Genomic DNA, 15,738 nt, shown 5'->3' with positions numbered 1-15,738 from the left:
ATTTTTAGTTATCTTCCTTATTCCATTAAACAGCAGTCCAGTTATGGTCAACATAAATTTCTGTACAAGTTCTGTGAGTTTTAGCAAAAGAACTGAGTACCATTTGTTACATATGTACAGTAGATTTTGTTCTAGTAAGATTACCATCTACCTTTGTTTAAAATGTTAGAAAACTGTGCAACTTTTTAATGTTTTCATCTATATTATATTAGTGTTAATAAAATCTGAATGTATTTTTAGTTTACTAAATAAAATTGTGTTTTATTTACAAAAAAGTTAAAAGTATGGTTATCTTAGCCTCGATCTGTAAAATGTATAAATCCCCTACCTGGTTTTTATATTTGATTATAGGTGTGTTTGAATCAAAATTAACATTAATGTGAGAATAAGAAATCTGTTTTAGCACCTTTCCTAATTAGAAGGCATAAGATATCTATTAGACACAATATAAAAATACTATATACTAAAAAAGGGCATTTTTAAAAATTTGATAGTTAGACAGTTAGACAGTGAGAGAGAGACAGAGAGAAAGGTCTTCCGTTGATTCACCCCCCCCAAATGGCCACTGCAGCCGGCACTAAATTCGATCCAAAGCCAGGAGCAGGTGCTTCCCCCTGGTCTCCCATGGGGATACAGGGGCCCAAGCACTTGAGCCATCCTCCAGTGCCCTCCTGGGCCACAGCAGAGAGCTGGACTGGAAGAGGAGCAACTGGGACTAGAACCGGCGCCCGTATGGGATGCTGGCGCTGCAGGCAGAGGATTAACCAAGAGAGCCACAGTGCCGGCCCCCAGAAGGGCTTTTTTTTTTTTTTTTTTTTTGTAATAAAAGTGGGCTCAGTTAATTTAGACCTGTTTTCTGTTTATGATTTTTGTATGTGAATTTTTACTCAAAGTTTCAAAATATATCTTAAATATAAATTATGTTACTATTTTAAGGTAAACATTCAAGCCTCCTATGCCAGGAAATTCACAATTAAGAGAAATTCTAGAATTATTTATTTATTTATTTATTTTTAGAATATAGAAATCTTTTATTTTACTTAATTACTGCTTCCATATATATAATTTTATATTTCAAAATATGCTAATACTTTAAATTTCCATAAACATTTAAACATTAAGTTATTTGTCTTGGGAGACACTGGATGTTTATATTGGGCTAAACATGGTTGATAAATTTCAAATTTTAGTATGGACCTCATTAATGATTATGTAACTATTATTTTATATTCAGTATGTGTACTTTAAGAGAATCAAATGAAGTAAACTTAAAGTAAGGCCATCATTGGATATGTGGAATTGATCAATTAATGTTTTAATGTCCAAGAAAATGTTTATGTGGTTACACTTTTTGCAGTAGTGATATTTTTACTATAGAGTTTTACTTTTTAATTTCTTTTAATATGACTTTAACAAATAATTTAGAACATGTTCATCAGACTTATTGCAGAGCATTTTAATAGTGCTGTGTGTTTACATATGGAAAAGCATAACGAAGAGATTTTAAATTTTGTTCTGTCAACATAATGTTTCTTCTCAAATAACCTAGGAAAATATTGTCTGTATATTTTAAGAAATGTATTTATCTTTTAGTTCTTCTTCAGAAAAGCGGTGATTTATCTTTAACAGCACATATTCTAAAAAGTGAACTATAATAAGAAGCTGTCTTCCCTTAAAATGGCCATTCATGTGAGCCATATTGTTCACTGATAGTAAGATCAATACAGCATTGATTCTAAGCTTAATCCTTGGAAACTGTTGTTTCGAGTGGCAGGCATAGCCTAGTAAACATCTAGTTGTGTTTCATGTGTTCAGTACATGAGGTTTTACTATCTTGAATTTGGTTGTGCACTGAATACAATTTATGTGTAGGGTTAAAAATAGTAGCTGTTAACAAATAACATTTTCAGCAAGAATGGTGATAAAATACTTGGTGTGAGACTCTAACCTTTGAGTTCAACTGTGTTTTCTTCCAATGTGATTTAGATCTAAAACAAATGTAATACTATTGCTAATAGGGAATTATCTCCACTTTCTTAGATGTTCTTTGCTAATAATCATGATTTTTGCATTGTTATTGATGTGAGAGATTTGCTGAAAATAATGATATTTATATATACCTTTTCCCCCTCCACAAAGCTGAAGGAAAATATGGATTTAGAAAAAAATTCTGGAATTAATATTCATTGATCCTCATTCAAATGTTGTAGTCTTGTGTTAAGACAGTCTAAGCATTCTTACCTATCCATTTTAAATAAGCCAATTTTTACAAGCTAGATTTTAACAAATTTTTGAGGACAGGACTGATAGTCATATCAGTATATCGATGTTAATATTTAAGGACTTCTGTAAATATTGAAAAATGAGAATACTTAATATTAAATGCTGTCTGGTCCAGCCACCATAGAACCACATTTTAATTCTCATACTCTTAGGATTGTAATAATAGTTTGCCTTTCAAGAGTTTCATACTAATTAACATTCTTCGCTTTCAATATTGGTTATTCTGATCTGGTAAGTATTAACAATCTAAGTTGATCTAAAAGTCAGGTTTTCTAGATTGGCCAATAAAAAAATGTATTTTGCTTTAATAAACAGTGTTTTTCTACCTAAAGAAAAAGTTGCTGGTAATAAGTCCTCAGCTTTATTTTTTTAAGCATATCTCTAAGGTATCAATTTAATAACTATCAAAGTAGCTACTGCAGTTGTTGCATTTAAATTGATTTACATGTCAAGACTGGCAGTTTAGCAGCTGCGCTATTATTCTTAGATCGGTCAATTTACTTGAGAAAAACCTACTACTGAGTTCTACTGACCTGCCTGACAATATAGGCCCTATTTCTATTCCCGTAATTAGGACTGCGACTAACTCAGAATATTTTTAATTAAAATATTTTGGTCAATGTGTTGCACCAAATTAGGCCTTTCAGTGGAGGTTTAATTCTGGAAATAGTGTGATTAGAATATTTAATGAGTTGTGTTCAATTAAGATTAACAGGTTGTGTGTGTTGAACATACAATGTTTGTGTGTGACCATTTTGAGTTTCAGGATCATAAATGTTACTCCTTATTTTTAGCTTTAAAAATGTTTGCCTTGGTAACAGTCTGACAGGTAAATTTAAATTCAGTTGAAATTTTAAAGTAACTTTTTTTAACCTGATGGTACAAAGAAAGCTGATTACTAGGAGGAAATTGTTTGCCTGTTAATGTTCCCTTCCAAATGAAGCCAAATATGAGGAAATTGCCATTTAACTGTTTATAGATAAACAGTTTTGTTAGAAGTCTGACATAAACATTGGTTGCTTCCAGATCTCTTCCTAATTTGGGAATTTTTTTATTTTTGAAAACGAAAATGTGGGTAATAGAAAATTAAGATTTACATTTTATAGGTTTTTACCTCATTAAAAAGCTTTGATAAAATAGTGTATATGAATATTTCAGCCTTGAGCCATTATAGTTAAGGTAAGAAATTAAAGTGCTGACTTGAAAATTTCTCCTAAATTTGATTAAATTAATTTGCAGTTCATGATAGCAAGTAACTTTTTCTCCTACCAAAGTCCTTTTTGTTGTTGAATTCTATGGTGGGGTCTTTATCAAACTGTAGTAGATGGGTAGATACATGTAGCCTCTTGATGTTAGATGCCATTCCAGGAGTCACATCATTGGATGCTACAGAAAAGATCTGAGATTTGGTATCTGCAGTTTATGACCATCCACATTTCTGAAGGTTGTCAGTGACTGGATTTATATACAGTGCCTTGAATTTACATGAGCCAGACATTATAGTGCTGATAGTCTACATAAATGTCTTGGAGAAATGATTTTTCTCTTTCTTCTTTCTAAATATGGGTACAAATAAAGGTTTTTGTTTAAAATAAAAACTTCCCATAAAAAACTGTTATATTTGCTGCTGTAGGTATGATGATATTCTGATCAATGGACTTCCAGATTGGCGACAGCCTGTATTCTACTACAGGCGGGTGAGAAAAATGAGCAATGCTGAGCTGGCATTGCTCTTGTTCATTATTCTCACAGTGGGTCACTATGCTGTGGTTTGGTCAATCTACCTGGAAAAACAACTGGTAAGTACTAGAAATAAATAAAATGATCTAGCCTGCTTAATTTTATATGAAATTTTAGACATTTTTCAAGTGATGAGAGCTTTTCCTACATGGATTTTTCATTCTAATAGTTTTCTATTCAACATTTAATGTTTGACATATTTGTAAGTCAAGAAGAACCCACAAAATAAGAAAAAAAAATCCTTCTTTTAAGAATGTAACACTTGAGTTGATTATAAAACTTTGGGAAGGCCCAAATATCTCTCTGAAAATTAGAAAGTAGAGCTATGTTTTCTTAATTTTCACCATCCAAATAAATATATTTTTAATGTAAGATGGATTCTAAAAATTTTTTGGGTCAATGACTTTGCTTTAAAAAACATATTAACTAAAAAGATTTGAAATGAACATAATTTTATAACTTCAGAGATCAGTTTGTTAAAAAATTATTACATTTTTATTAGTCTGATATTCTACTATATAGCTTATCCTGCTATGGATTTTCTTTATGTGCTAAAGATAATGAAACATAATTTTCAGTTTTCATAAATTGGCATCTATTTACTTATTCCTTTTGAAGTGACATTATTAAAGTTGCATGAATGAAAAAGAGTAAGTTGAATGCTTTCTCAGAAAACTTTGATTGCTATGGAGATGTACATGACTGACAGTGCTGAACTTCATGTGTGTTTAAGGCCTGGATACCATGGCAACAGTTATTGTGAAAGATTGATGATTTTCCTTAATCATGTTGGACCCTACATATATTTGCATAAATGTTCCTCCATAATATTTACCCTTCACAGCAGAGTCTTGATAACATTTGAAGAATGTATATTAATGATAACCTGTAACCATAATTCTTACACATTCAGGACAAACTGCTTAGTAGAAAAAGGAGAGAAAAGAAAAAAAAGACTGGCGGCAAGAATGTGGATGTATTAAAACTTGGTGCTCCTGAAAAAAATGAAAGGTAGAAGCATATAAAGATATTTTGTAATTCAAAGCTGTTTTTAAAGAGTCTTTAATATGATTCAGTTTCATCTGTATATGCATTTCAGATATACTCATTTACTTCTATAATAGGTCTATAAAAGACTAATAATGTGTCATAGTTTATAAGACAGTATCATAGTTTATAAGCAAAATTCCTACAAGTTTTTCTCTTTATAAATTATTAATTTATATTTAAATAATGGAATTCTCAAATTTGTGCAGCTTTGATTTTTTGTACTGAACTTTAGAAACAAAGTTATCATTAGAAAAATCTTAACACTTAGCTTGGAAGTAGCAATATGTAGAGAGACAGTGAGATGCAGTACACTCAAAAAGATACCACCATTTCTTCTATTGATTCATAGAAAGAAATAAAGAGTTTAGATAGTTCACCCAGCAGGGCATGAACTGGATCAATGTGGGATGGAAATCAGAGACTATTCTGCCTGTCTTCTGTTCTGATGACATCAGTGAGGAATGCTTCAGTGAACTGCAAATGACATTAATTTTTATGTATTGGTTTGTTTATGCTGCAGTCTTCATATCTGGTTGTCAGCACTTAGAAACCCTGACGGTGGTTAGTCTTTTATAGCTGAAGTAATCATAGGCCTAAGAATCCATTTTGCAGAAGTGATGAAAGGACCAGGTTGGGAAGAGGGCTTTGTTTCTGTATCTCTGTAACTTCATTAGGCATCTCTTCCCCAAAACCTTAGCCTAGATCCTTACAATACATGTTGCATTTGTTGTAACTACTACATGTCACAATAGAATAAGTCAGATGAAGTCATAACTGTCATAAATATTTCATTGAGCACCTTCACTTTTTGTTGAAAAATGCACTCAAAAAATAATCCATGATCTTTTAAAATAAACACTTTGTCTCCTTATTTTAATAATTTCTCCCCCACCCCCGTAGATTGCTGATGAAGCCACAGTGGCATGATTTGCTTCCATGTAAGCTGGGAATTTGGTTTTGCCTTACCCTAAAAGCGTTGCCTCATCTAATTCAGGTAAAATGTACTTCTTTCATATAATGTTAGATGCTTTCATTTTTAATTATTCATGGAATAATTTATGCACATATCTGCTGTCTGAATGCTGATATACAGTGGGTGCTTTATAATGTTGATTGAATCAAATGGTGTTTTCACAAGTTAAGCCTAATTTAGAATAGTTCTTGCAGTTAGGTATCCATTCCTATAATTATCTCTTATTGCTTTTAGAATTCCAAGATACAAGAAAAAGTGGAAAAAGTACTCTTTAGTTTGAACTACTGTTACTGTTAAAGGCATAACCAGTAGAAAGGAACAAGACTTAGCTTGTCAGCTATTATTTTAGTAGCATTTAATTACATAGTGTTGTAAAAACATTGAAACCTTTACATGAGCTTCTGTATAATTATGCAAAAATATATATATTGCTTTCCATTTTGTTTACAGTTGTAAAAGAAGTGAGGACATTTGTTTTCTACTGGTAATCAAAGTTTTTCTTTGTGCTTAGGCTTGATCAGATGATAAAATGTGAATCATATCATTTATATGGCAATTACCTTATTTTCCTTATTTAGCATGTGAAGGCATATTAAGTTATTTCTTTGCTAATTTTAATTATTGCATCTAATTAGAAAATTCCCAACATGTACATATAATATTTGAAAGTACATATAATACTTTATGGTATACAAATTTTGAGATTCTTTGAGTTTGTAATTTGGGGTGAGAAATTTTTCTTTTTTCTTTTTTCCAGAAAATAACTGTTTATAAGCTAGAGAGCCAGTTTTACTCACTTCATATTCAGATGCCAGAGCTACTTTTCTTGCATTTTAAACACACTAATGTATTTTATCCAGTTTCTGCATTTTCCTTTTCTTTTTCCACTAATAATGAGAATGTTGTATTTGAAGGGAAAAAGAACTAAAAATTGCCAGTGTACATTTTTGTAACCTTTGAGAAATTAGTTATCAATTTTCCATCAAAATAATTATCCTAATCAAAACTGCTTACAGAATCTTACATTTTGTTTACAATTAAAGAAATGTTTTGGTAATTGGAAAGCTTTTGTATTTAAGTTATTCAATGTTTTTTATTGTTTGAAAACACCCTGCAAGACTTGTTTGATATGCCTGTAAAATGTAATAAAAATAATAAAATCTTTTTTAAAAAAAAGATGTAATAAAAGAGAAGGAAAGTATATTTATTATACTTGTATTTTTATGAGAAAATATAATAGAAAAATATTTTTAGGTCAGAAACAATTGTAATTAATCTGAGTAACTGGAAATAAAGCTTATTTGGTAAAATTAACATTTCTTGGTTAACATGCAGTATAATTTGCCAAACTAGAACTAATATATTATGATAGCTTATATTTACCATTTATTTAAAATTAACTTCTGTTATATCTAGACTAAACAAATTCACTGATTGCTTCATCATAAATTTTCAGAAAATACACAAATAAGAAATTTTACAAAAACTTCTTAGTCTCTTTAGAAACTGCTTTTTCAAACTATTTGATCATTTTGAATTTTAAAGTTTTTACTTACTTGATAATTGTTTGTTTCTGCTAAATACATTTCAAAAAGAAACATAAAATAACTTTCCTTCTTTAAAACAAAAAAATGTTTTAATTTTTTGGGGAACTCACGGTTAGTTTTTCTCGTGGTCACTTACAATGTATAATATAGTAGACTCTGACAAATTGTTATCGTGGAAGCAGTTTAGGTTGATATACGTATACCTTATGAAAGACAGCAACAAAATAATAGTGAATATTTGCTATTAAGAATAGATTTTTGTGTTTTTACTCATATTGGCTATGATCTTTGTGTTAATTTGTCATCAAAAAAATTGTGTGGTATGATGCATGTGCCTTACCTCAAAGCTGAAGTTTGATGTGACACTTCTATAAGATCTTCTTAAGTAAGACATTTATTAACTTTAAAAGAAGCCCTTTAACTGGAAGCAGTCTGAATTAATATTAGCTACAGTTAAAAAAAAAAAAAAAAAACTACCAGGACCCAAGCATAAAAAAGAATACATACAACCTTTTTAAACACGTACTTTCTTTTTTTTCACCATTCTTGTGTCATAGGGCCATTAGAGTCAATATAAACTCTTGTGACAATGTCATTATATAATCCTGACAGATTTTTATTTCTCCCTAGTCTTATAATTGGCTTACCACATCTAGTTAAAAATATGTTTAGCAGCTCTTTCATTGATCTTTCCAAAGCACATTCAATTTGGTTTTTCTAGAAGCAACTTTCATTTACTATACACATTTCATCTTTAAGATAATATTTAATTGAATTATGTAAGTACAATAACAAGCATAACTGACAAAAACAGATTTAAGAGCTAATACAATCAACTCTTAAAAGCGTATAGTAAATTAGTTAAACAGGTATCAGTTAAGAGAGTTTTATTTTAGTTTGAACCTCTTGAATTTCGTGAGAAGTTAATTAAAACTGAGCTGCAGATACTTTGTGTAAGCATATAGCTAGTGGGTAAGAGCAGGGTCCAAGGTTAAAATGGGAGATTCAGAGCCAAGTAGCCTTCGTGCTGGCAGACTCTGTACACAAATCTTGTCATAGCCAGCAGCCCCCACCCCAGCTTTCTTTCCCATTTGTCCTATCAATAGCTGTTCTTTTACTATACTTCACATACATATAAGCTTATCCAGTAAGATTGGAAGAAGTGGCAGCTTGGGCTCAGCTTGTGTTCCTAAATTCAGTTTTATTAAATAGGATCTATATCCCTAAGAAAACTCTCTTTATGACTTGATTAATTTACCTGAATTGTTTTCTATTCTTGCTTACTCCCATAATTGCAAATAAGAATAGTTACAACACTGTTGGAGGTATAAGCTTCTTATAATATGTTTAGAAAAATAGTACAGCCAGTTCAATGGAAGTCTTATTAAGCACATGCCAGAACAAAGCACCACAAGGGACTCTAGAGGTAAATATATCTTCTAGGACATTATGGTCAGGTAGCCATGAAACAATAGAGCAAATACGCTTCATATGTGTAGTATGAACAGTGACTCTGGAGATCTTCAAAGCCACAAGCTCTCTATTTAGCATGACCAATAAGAGCCACTTGAACTGAATCTTGAAAGCTGAATAGCTTAAAGTAAAGTGCCCACTTTGTGCACTAGCTAGTATACAAAGGTAATTTCTTAGGTAAAGTATTTCTATATAATCAAACTGTATTAAGGTTGAAAGAGATCTGAGGAAATCATAACAGCTGTTTTTATTTTATGAATTTTGTTAAGTATAGCAATATCCATATATCTTTTCCTCAATATTGAGCTATCTGGGCCTTCTCCACCTTGCTCCCCGCTAAAGCCCCTTTTTCTCTCTCTCCATGTACACCTATGTGTGTGTGTATGGTATGTGTTAAAATACATATGTTAAAAAAAACTGTGTAGTTATTCTAACACATTAATCTGAAAATGACATTTAGATAAAAATAAAGTTATTTGACAGGAAAGTAGCTCTATCATACACATCTGTTAAGGATATATCCAACTTCTGAAATGCTCTACTGGGGTATTCTTTGAGCATAAGTTTTTGTTGTTGTTTGGGTTTTTTTTTTTTTTTAAATGATTTATTTATTTACTTGAAAGTCAGAGATACACACAGAGAGAAGGAGAAACAGAGAGAGAGAGAGAGAGTCTTCCATCCACTGGTTCACTCCCCCATTGGCCACAACAGCCAGAGCTGTGCTGATCTGAAGCCAGGAGCTTCTTCCAGGTTTCCCACGTGGGTGCAGGGGCCCAAGGACTTGGGCCATCTTCTACTGCTTTCCTAGGCCACAGCAGAGAGCTGGATTAGAAGTGGAGCAGCCAGGACTTGAACTGGCACCCGCATGGGAGGCCGGCACTGCAGGTGGCAACTTTACCTACTATGCCACAACGCCAGCTCCTGAGCATAAGTTTTATAACCATGGAAGAAGTAAACAATTAGTAAAATAAAATTAATGTTATGTGGTTATTTTCAGTTTAACTCATAACTTAGTTTATTTTCGTCACTGTTTGGAAGCCTCATGTGTTTCAGCCCATAATAATTTAGATTGTAAAAATATGAATTTCTTACATAAAATCTTGAAGTATCAACTATTCTAGTCATGGTCCCCTGCATTTTCTAGAATCAAACAGGTCTTGTGTAGTCAGAATTTATTCGCTTGGTAGTTTGATTTTCTGGAGAATTCATCATTCGAGTATCTCTTTACCTGTTAAGTTACATTCCTCTGTAACATAACTTGTAAAATATAAAACTTAGGTGTGCATTGCCTAAAGTTGCAAAAATTTTGTCGTTATTAAATTCCAGTCACATCTTTTCTCACTACCAAGCTGATCTAAAGTGAACACTGTAAAATAAAAATTATTGTGTGAGGTGTCCAGCATCTATAGTCTCTCTGCCATCAGGATTTATAGGTAGCATAGGAGCAGTGGCTGAGAAGATAGAGGAATATTCTCTGTGTTGCTCTAGCTTTTACATTAAAAAGAAGAGGAAGAAAGTTGTTTGAGAGTAAAGAGAATACTGCAGGTACTTTATAGAACCATGTATAAATGGAATCATCTTCCCTCCCAACAAGCTTCTCCCACGTAGACAACATCTACAGACAAGCCTAGAGGTCACCCTCCCTGACAATCAAGGCCCTTCCTTTCTAGCCCCTTTGCTTCTGCTTGCTGAGACTCTGTCAGAAACCAAACAAACAAAACATTCACAGCTAATTAGCAGGAATAAAAGGCTTGGAGGCATTTGTGGCAAGCTGAAATGCCTGCCCTTCTACTCAGAGTTAAAATACAAATTTTTCAAGGGACAGGCATCTTACTTTTAGTATTCTAAAAACTTAAAAACTTTTCAGACAAATTTTGCATAGGGAATGTGTAAACAAATGAAAAGGGATAGGAAAGCTCTTCTGAATTTTTATAAGGCTAAAACTATGCTACAGAAAGACAAAGGAGTACAAGGATAATGGGAAAACTTCAACATAAGACCAAAATTCATTACCTCTGCCTTCTGGAAAGAGGGCATAGTTGCAAGAACTTGGATGTCCCATGATATAGAGTTTTCTAGTTTTATTGCTAGATATAGAAAAGAATAAAAACCACAATAATAGCTACACAGGATGTTAGAGATACTCTCATTGATTCCACATTAAAGCAATTTTTCCAGTGACACAACTAGTTATGGTAGAAATTAAAGCAGATGAAAGAAAATGAATAAATGTATAATATAAAGAATAAATTTTCCCAACAGCTGAATAATTAAATCTTTCTAGTGAGTATAATAAGCTGGCCATAAGCGCCTATCTGAGTATCCAGGCTGATTGTAATTACTACAAAAGTTGAAGATGGATTCTTGCACTGAATTGGGACTCAGAAGATGGCTTCTGGGGTCTCTTCTACTCCTTAGCCCAAGTGGAAAGCAGCTTTTAGGCTTTGTGTCTCCTTAAATACCTATGCCTCAGGCTGAGGAAGGCATAACTGCTGTTTTTCTGTTTTGTTTTTGTTTTAGTATCTCTTGTGAATTAAGTTTTATAGTGCTGTACCTGAATTTTTACTCTTATTCAAAATATATAATTTAAAATTTTTTTCTATATTATAATTTTATTACACATTATATGTAATCTGAGATTGTATTATTAATCAGTGGGAGTACAAAATGTAATACATAGCATTTCTCTCCATAGATTTTTTGGAAATGCAGTTAAGGTATTTTCCTATGATGAAGAATATTTTAAGCTTCAAACCAAAGAGGAAACGTGGAAGTGGTATCAAACAATCAAAAAGGAATGGAGTATCATCCATCTCTTTTCTAGCTCCCTCTCCTCAGAGCTCTTCCACATTCCTTATTCCCATTAGGATAGGCAGTATTTCCCTGCTCTTACCACTCTAGGTCAATGCCTCTTTCCTAAGCTTTCCTTGGATTGCTTAGTATTTTGAAACTTACGTGGAGAAGCAAAAGTAAATCAAAATGTGACTGTGTTACGTGTTCAGCATGTTACTTGATCGCTTAAATGAATTATTCTAACTATGTTAAAAGAAAGGGAAGGCACAACAGAGACACTGATTTGAACAGCACTAAGCCACCTTCACAAAAACTAAGGTGAGAGACCACTGTGCCTGGTTTTAGTATAAAAGTTAGAAAAGAGGCATCAAAGAAGGCAGGAAAGAGCTACCATATCACACAGCGCCCCTCCTCCTCCCCTAGCTCCAGCAGCTTCTCTGTGCCTCCTCCTTGAGAGAAATAGAGGAAATTAAACAGATCTTAGGCCTGAAACCCAGGAGTAGGCTCGCTGCTGTGAAACTCAAGACCACATGACCCCTGTACCCAGCCCAACACCTGGAGCCCGAGCCTTTGGATGCTGCTTACCCAAACAAACAAGAGACTGCCTTCATTGCCCTTCCCTGACAGCAGAGTAAGACTCCAGCCATTGAGGAGAAGGGTAAGAAAGTTAGTGCAGGACTTTGCCTTGAGTCTCAATGGCAGACCCACCGCAGTGAGACCCAGCATCAGATAAAGCCCAGAGACGTCTATCCTTTTCCCAGTTGTCTAAGAGCCTCTAGCATTTCATTCTGAACAACACACCAACTATGGAGCAAACCTGAGACAGGGGCTCCTTCTAGTGCTGAAAAAGTAACACCACATCACTGTCAAACTGGGTGTAGACTACAACTAGAGTACCATCTAGTTTTGTATTAGTGGAGGTGTTAATAGGTGCAGAATACAAAGCCAGATAACAAAGACTGGAAAAAAAGTCTTCATCTTTCAACATTCAGGTGATGTCAATGCTAACAAGCATCAAATATTTCAGGGGTAGGCTGACATCCTGGCACACACAGAGGGTAAATCCTCTGCCTGAAACCAGCATCCCATATTGGAACACCAGTTCAAGCCCCAGCTGCTCCACGTCTGATCGAGCTCCCTGCTAATGTGTCTAGTAAGGCAGTGGAAGATAGCCCAAGTACTTGGGCCCCTGCCACCCATGCAGGAGACCCAGATGAAGTCCAGGATCCTGGCTTCAGCATAGATCATCTAGGCTGTTGTGGCCATGTGGGAGTAAGCTCAGATGGAGTAAATCTTTAAAAAAAAAAAAAAAAAAAAAAAACCTGTAAGGGAACCATGTCCTCACCAAATAAAGAAAATATGGTGTCAGAAACTGAATAGGCAGCAACTGATAATGTGCAGATTCTCAGATGCAGAATTTAAATTAGCTGTCTTAAGGAAATTCAGTGAATTTCAAGAAAAACACAAACAATTCATAGTTCTTAGAGAAACTTAACTGAGGTATGCAAATGATTTTTAAAAATTCAGGGGCAAGCACTTAGCCTGATGGCTAATATAGCAGTTAAGACACCTAAGTTCCCTATCAGAGTGGCTGGCCACAATGCCTACCTCTGGCTCCTGATTCCAGCTTCCTGCTAATGCACACCCTGGGAGGGAGCAGTGATGACTTAAGCAATTAGATACTTGCCACCCACATGGGAGACCTGGGTAGAGTTTCTAACTCCTGGTTCTGTCCCAGTCCAATCCCAGTTGTGGGCATACGGGGAGTGAACCAGCTGTTGGTAATGTTCTCTCTCTCTATTCCTTCTCAGCCCCTCAAATAAGAAATGATTTTTAAAAAATCCTTGAGTTGTAAATTACATTAGGCAAAATTTTTAAAATGTGACATACGGCATTAATGGTAGAGACCAAATGAAAGAATAGTGAGTCAAAGACAAGCTATTTGAAAATACACAGGAGAAAAAAAGAATGAAGAGAAATGACAGAAGTTCATGGGAACTTCAGGAGAGCATGAAAAGAGTACACATCCAGGTTACTGGGGTTCAAGAGGAGCTTGCAGAGCAAAGGGGTAGAAAGTGTATTCAAAGAAATAATAACAGAAAATATCTTCAAATCTCAAGAGGAGTCTAGATACAGGAAAGTCTGAGGTCACCTGTCAGATTCAGCCAAGTCTACCCTAAGACGTATTTTCAAACTCTCCAAGGTTAAAAGTAAAGAGAGGATTCTCCAAACTGCAAATGAGGGGCCAGTGCTGTGGCAAAGTGGGTAAAGCTGCCACCGCAGTGCTGGCATCTCCTATGGGCACCAGAACGAGACCTGGCTGCTCCACTTCCGATCCAGCTCTCTGCTATGCCCTGGGAAAGCACTAGAAGTTGGCACAGGTGCTTGGGCCCCTGCATCCACATGGGAGAACTGGAAGAAGTTCCTGGCTTCTGGCTTCAGATCAGCCCAGCTCCGGTCATTGCGGCTGTTTGGGGAGTGAACCAGCAGATGGAATAACTCACTCTGCCTCTGCCTCTCTGTAGCTCTGCCTTTCAAATGAATAAATAAACCTTTAAAAAAAGTACAAGAGAAAAGAAACAAGTCAAATGTAAGGGTGTCCCAGTTAGTCCGACTCCAGACTTCTCAGTAGAAGCCTTACTGGCCAAGAGAGAGCAGGGTGAGAGTTTCAAAGTACTGAAGCAGAGGTCGGGACAGCCAACCAAGAATACTGCACTCTGTAAAATGATGTCCCTCAGATAAGAAGAAATAAAGACGGTCCCAGAAAATCAAAACCTGAGAGAATTTATCATCAACAAACTTGTCCTACACGAGGTGTTAAAGGGAGTTCTAAATAGGACAACACACTACCTAGTAAAAAATTTTGGAATATAGAAAACTCGTGAATTAACCCATGCATGTATAGACAACTGATCTTCAACAAAGATGCTAAGAACACACATTGGAAAAAGGACAGTCTTCAGTAAATGGTGCTAGGAAAATTGAATATCTACTTGTATAAGAATGGTGGTAGGCCCCTATTTTTCATCACGTACAAAAATCAGAAATCAACTCAAAGACCAGCATTGTGGCATAACGGGTAAAGCTACCACCTGTGATGCTGGCATCCCATGTGAGTGCCAATTTGAGTCCTGGCTTTTACACTTGCAATCTAGCTCCCTGCCAATGGTCTAGAAAAAGTAGATGGCCCAAGTGTTTGGGTCCCTGCCACCCACAAGCGAGACCCAGATAAAGCTCCTGGCTTCAGTGTAGCCCTGGCCGTTGCAGCCATCTAGGTGGTGAACCAGTAGATGAAAGATTCTTCTCTTTCTCTCTCTCTCTTTCAAATAAATTTTTAAAAATCTTTTAAAAATCAATTAAAAATTAATTGAGCATGTAAATGTCAGACCTGGAACTTTTAGAAAAGAACATAGGGAAAATGGTTCAGGACATTGGAGTGGTCAAGGATTTTATGGATAAGACACAAAAGCATAGGAAAAATAAGTTTTTACTTATTAAAGTAAAAAAAAAAAAACTGCATGTTAATGGAAACTAAGAGAGTGAGGAGGCCGCCTACAGAATGGGAAAAAATATTTGTGAACTATACATTTGTGAACTAAGCAAAGAATTAGTACCTGAATTTATAAGAAACACAATATCATAGGAACAAATAATCCAATTGTAGAGTGGAAAATGAATATATATATATATGATATGCATATGTCCAACAAATACATTGAAATGCTCAACATCATTAATCATCAGAGAAATGCAAATCAAATCTACAATCAGGTATCAACTCACACCAGTTAAAATTATCAGAAAAGATAATGAGCTGATAAGGTAAGGAAGTGGAGAAAAGGAACCGTTGTACACTCTTGGTGGGAATGTAAATTAGTA

The 15,738-nt window shown here is 34.5% G+C and overlaps 1 protein-coding gene across 1 annotated transcript in view; it reads left to right on the top strand.

Annotated features, from left to right (window-relative positions):
- The window catches only part of DNAJC1 (DnaJ heat shock protein family (Hsp40) member C1), a 174,988-nt gene that overhangs the window by 62,409 nt on the left and 96,841 nt on the right, over positions 1 to 15,738 (top strand). The window contains exons 4-6 of the mRNA XM_062210570.1: positions 3,917 to 4,082; positions 4,937 to 5,034; positions 5,974 to 6,067. Of these exons, the coding sequence (XP_062066554.1) occupies positions 3,917 to 4,082; positions 4,937 to 5,034; positions 5,974 to 6,067 (358 nt within the window). The remainder of the gene's footprint in view (positions 1 to 3,916; positions 4,083 to 4,936; positions 5,035 to 5,973; positions 6,068 to 15,738) is intronic.

Source organism: Lepus europaeus, chromosome 14 (assembly GCF_033115175.1).
Source record: "Lepus europaeus isolate LE1 chromosome 14, mLepTim1.pri, whole genome shotgun sequence".
NCBI classification, from domain to species: domain Eukaryota; kingdom Metazoa; phylum Chordata; class Mammalia; order Lagomorpha; family Leporidae; genus Lepus; species Lepus europaeus.
This window is presented reverse-complemented; position numbering and strand designations above follow the sequence as displayed.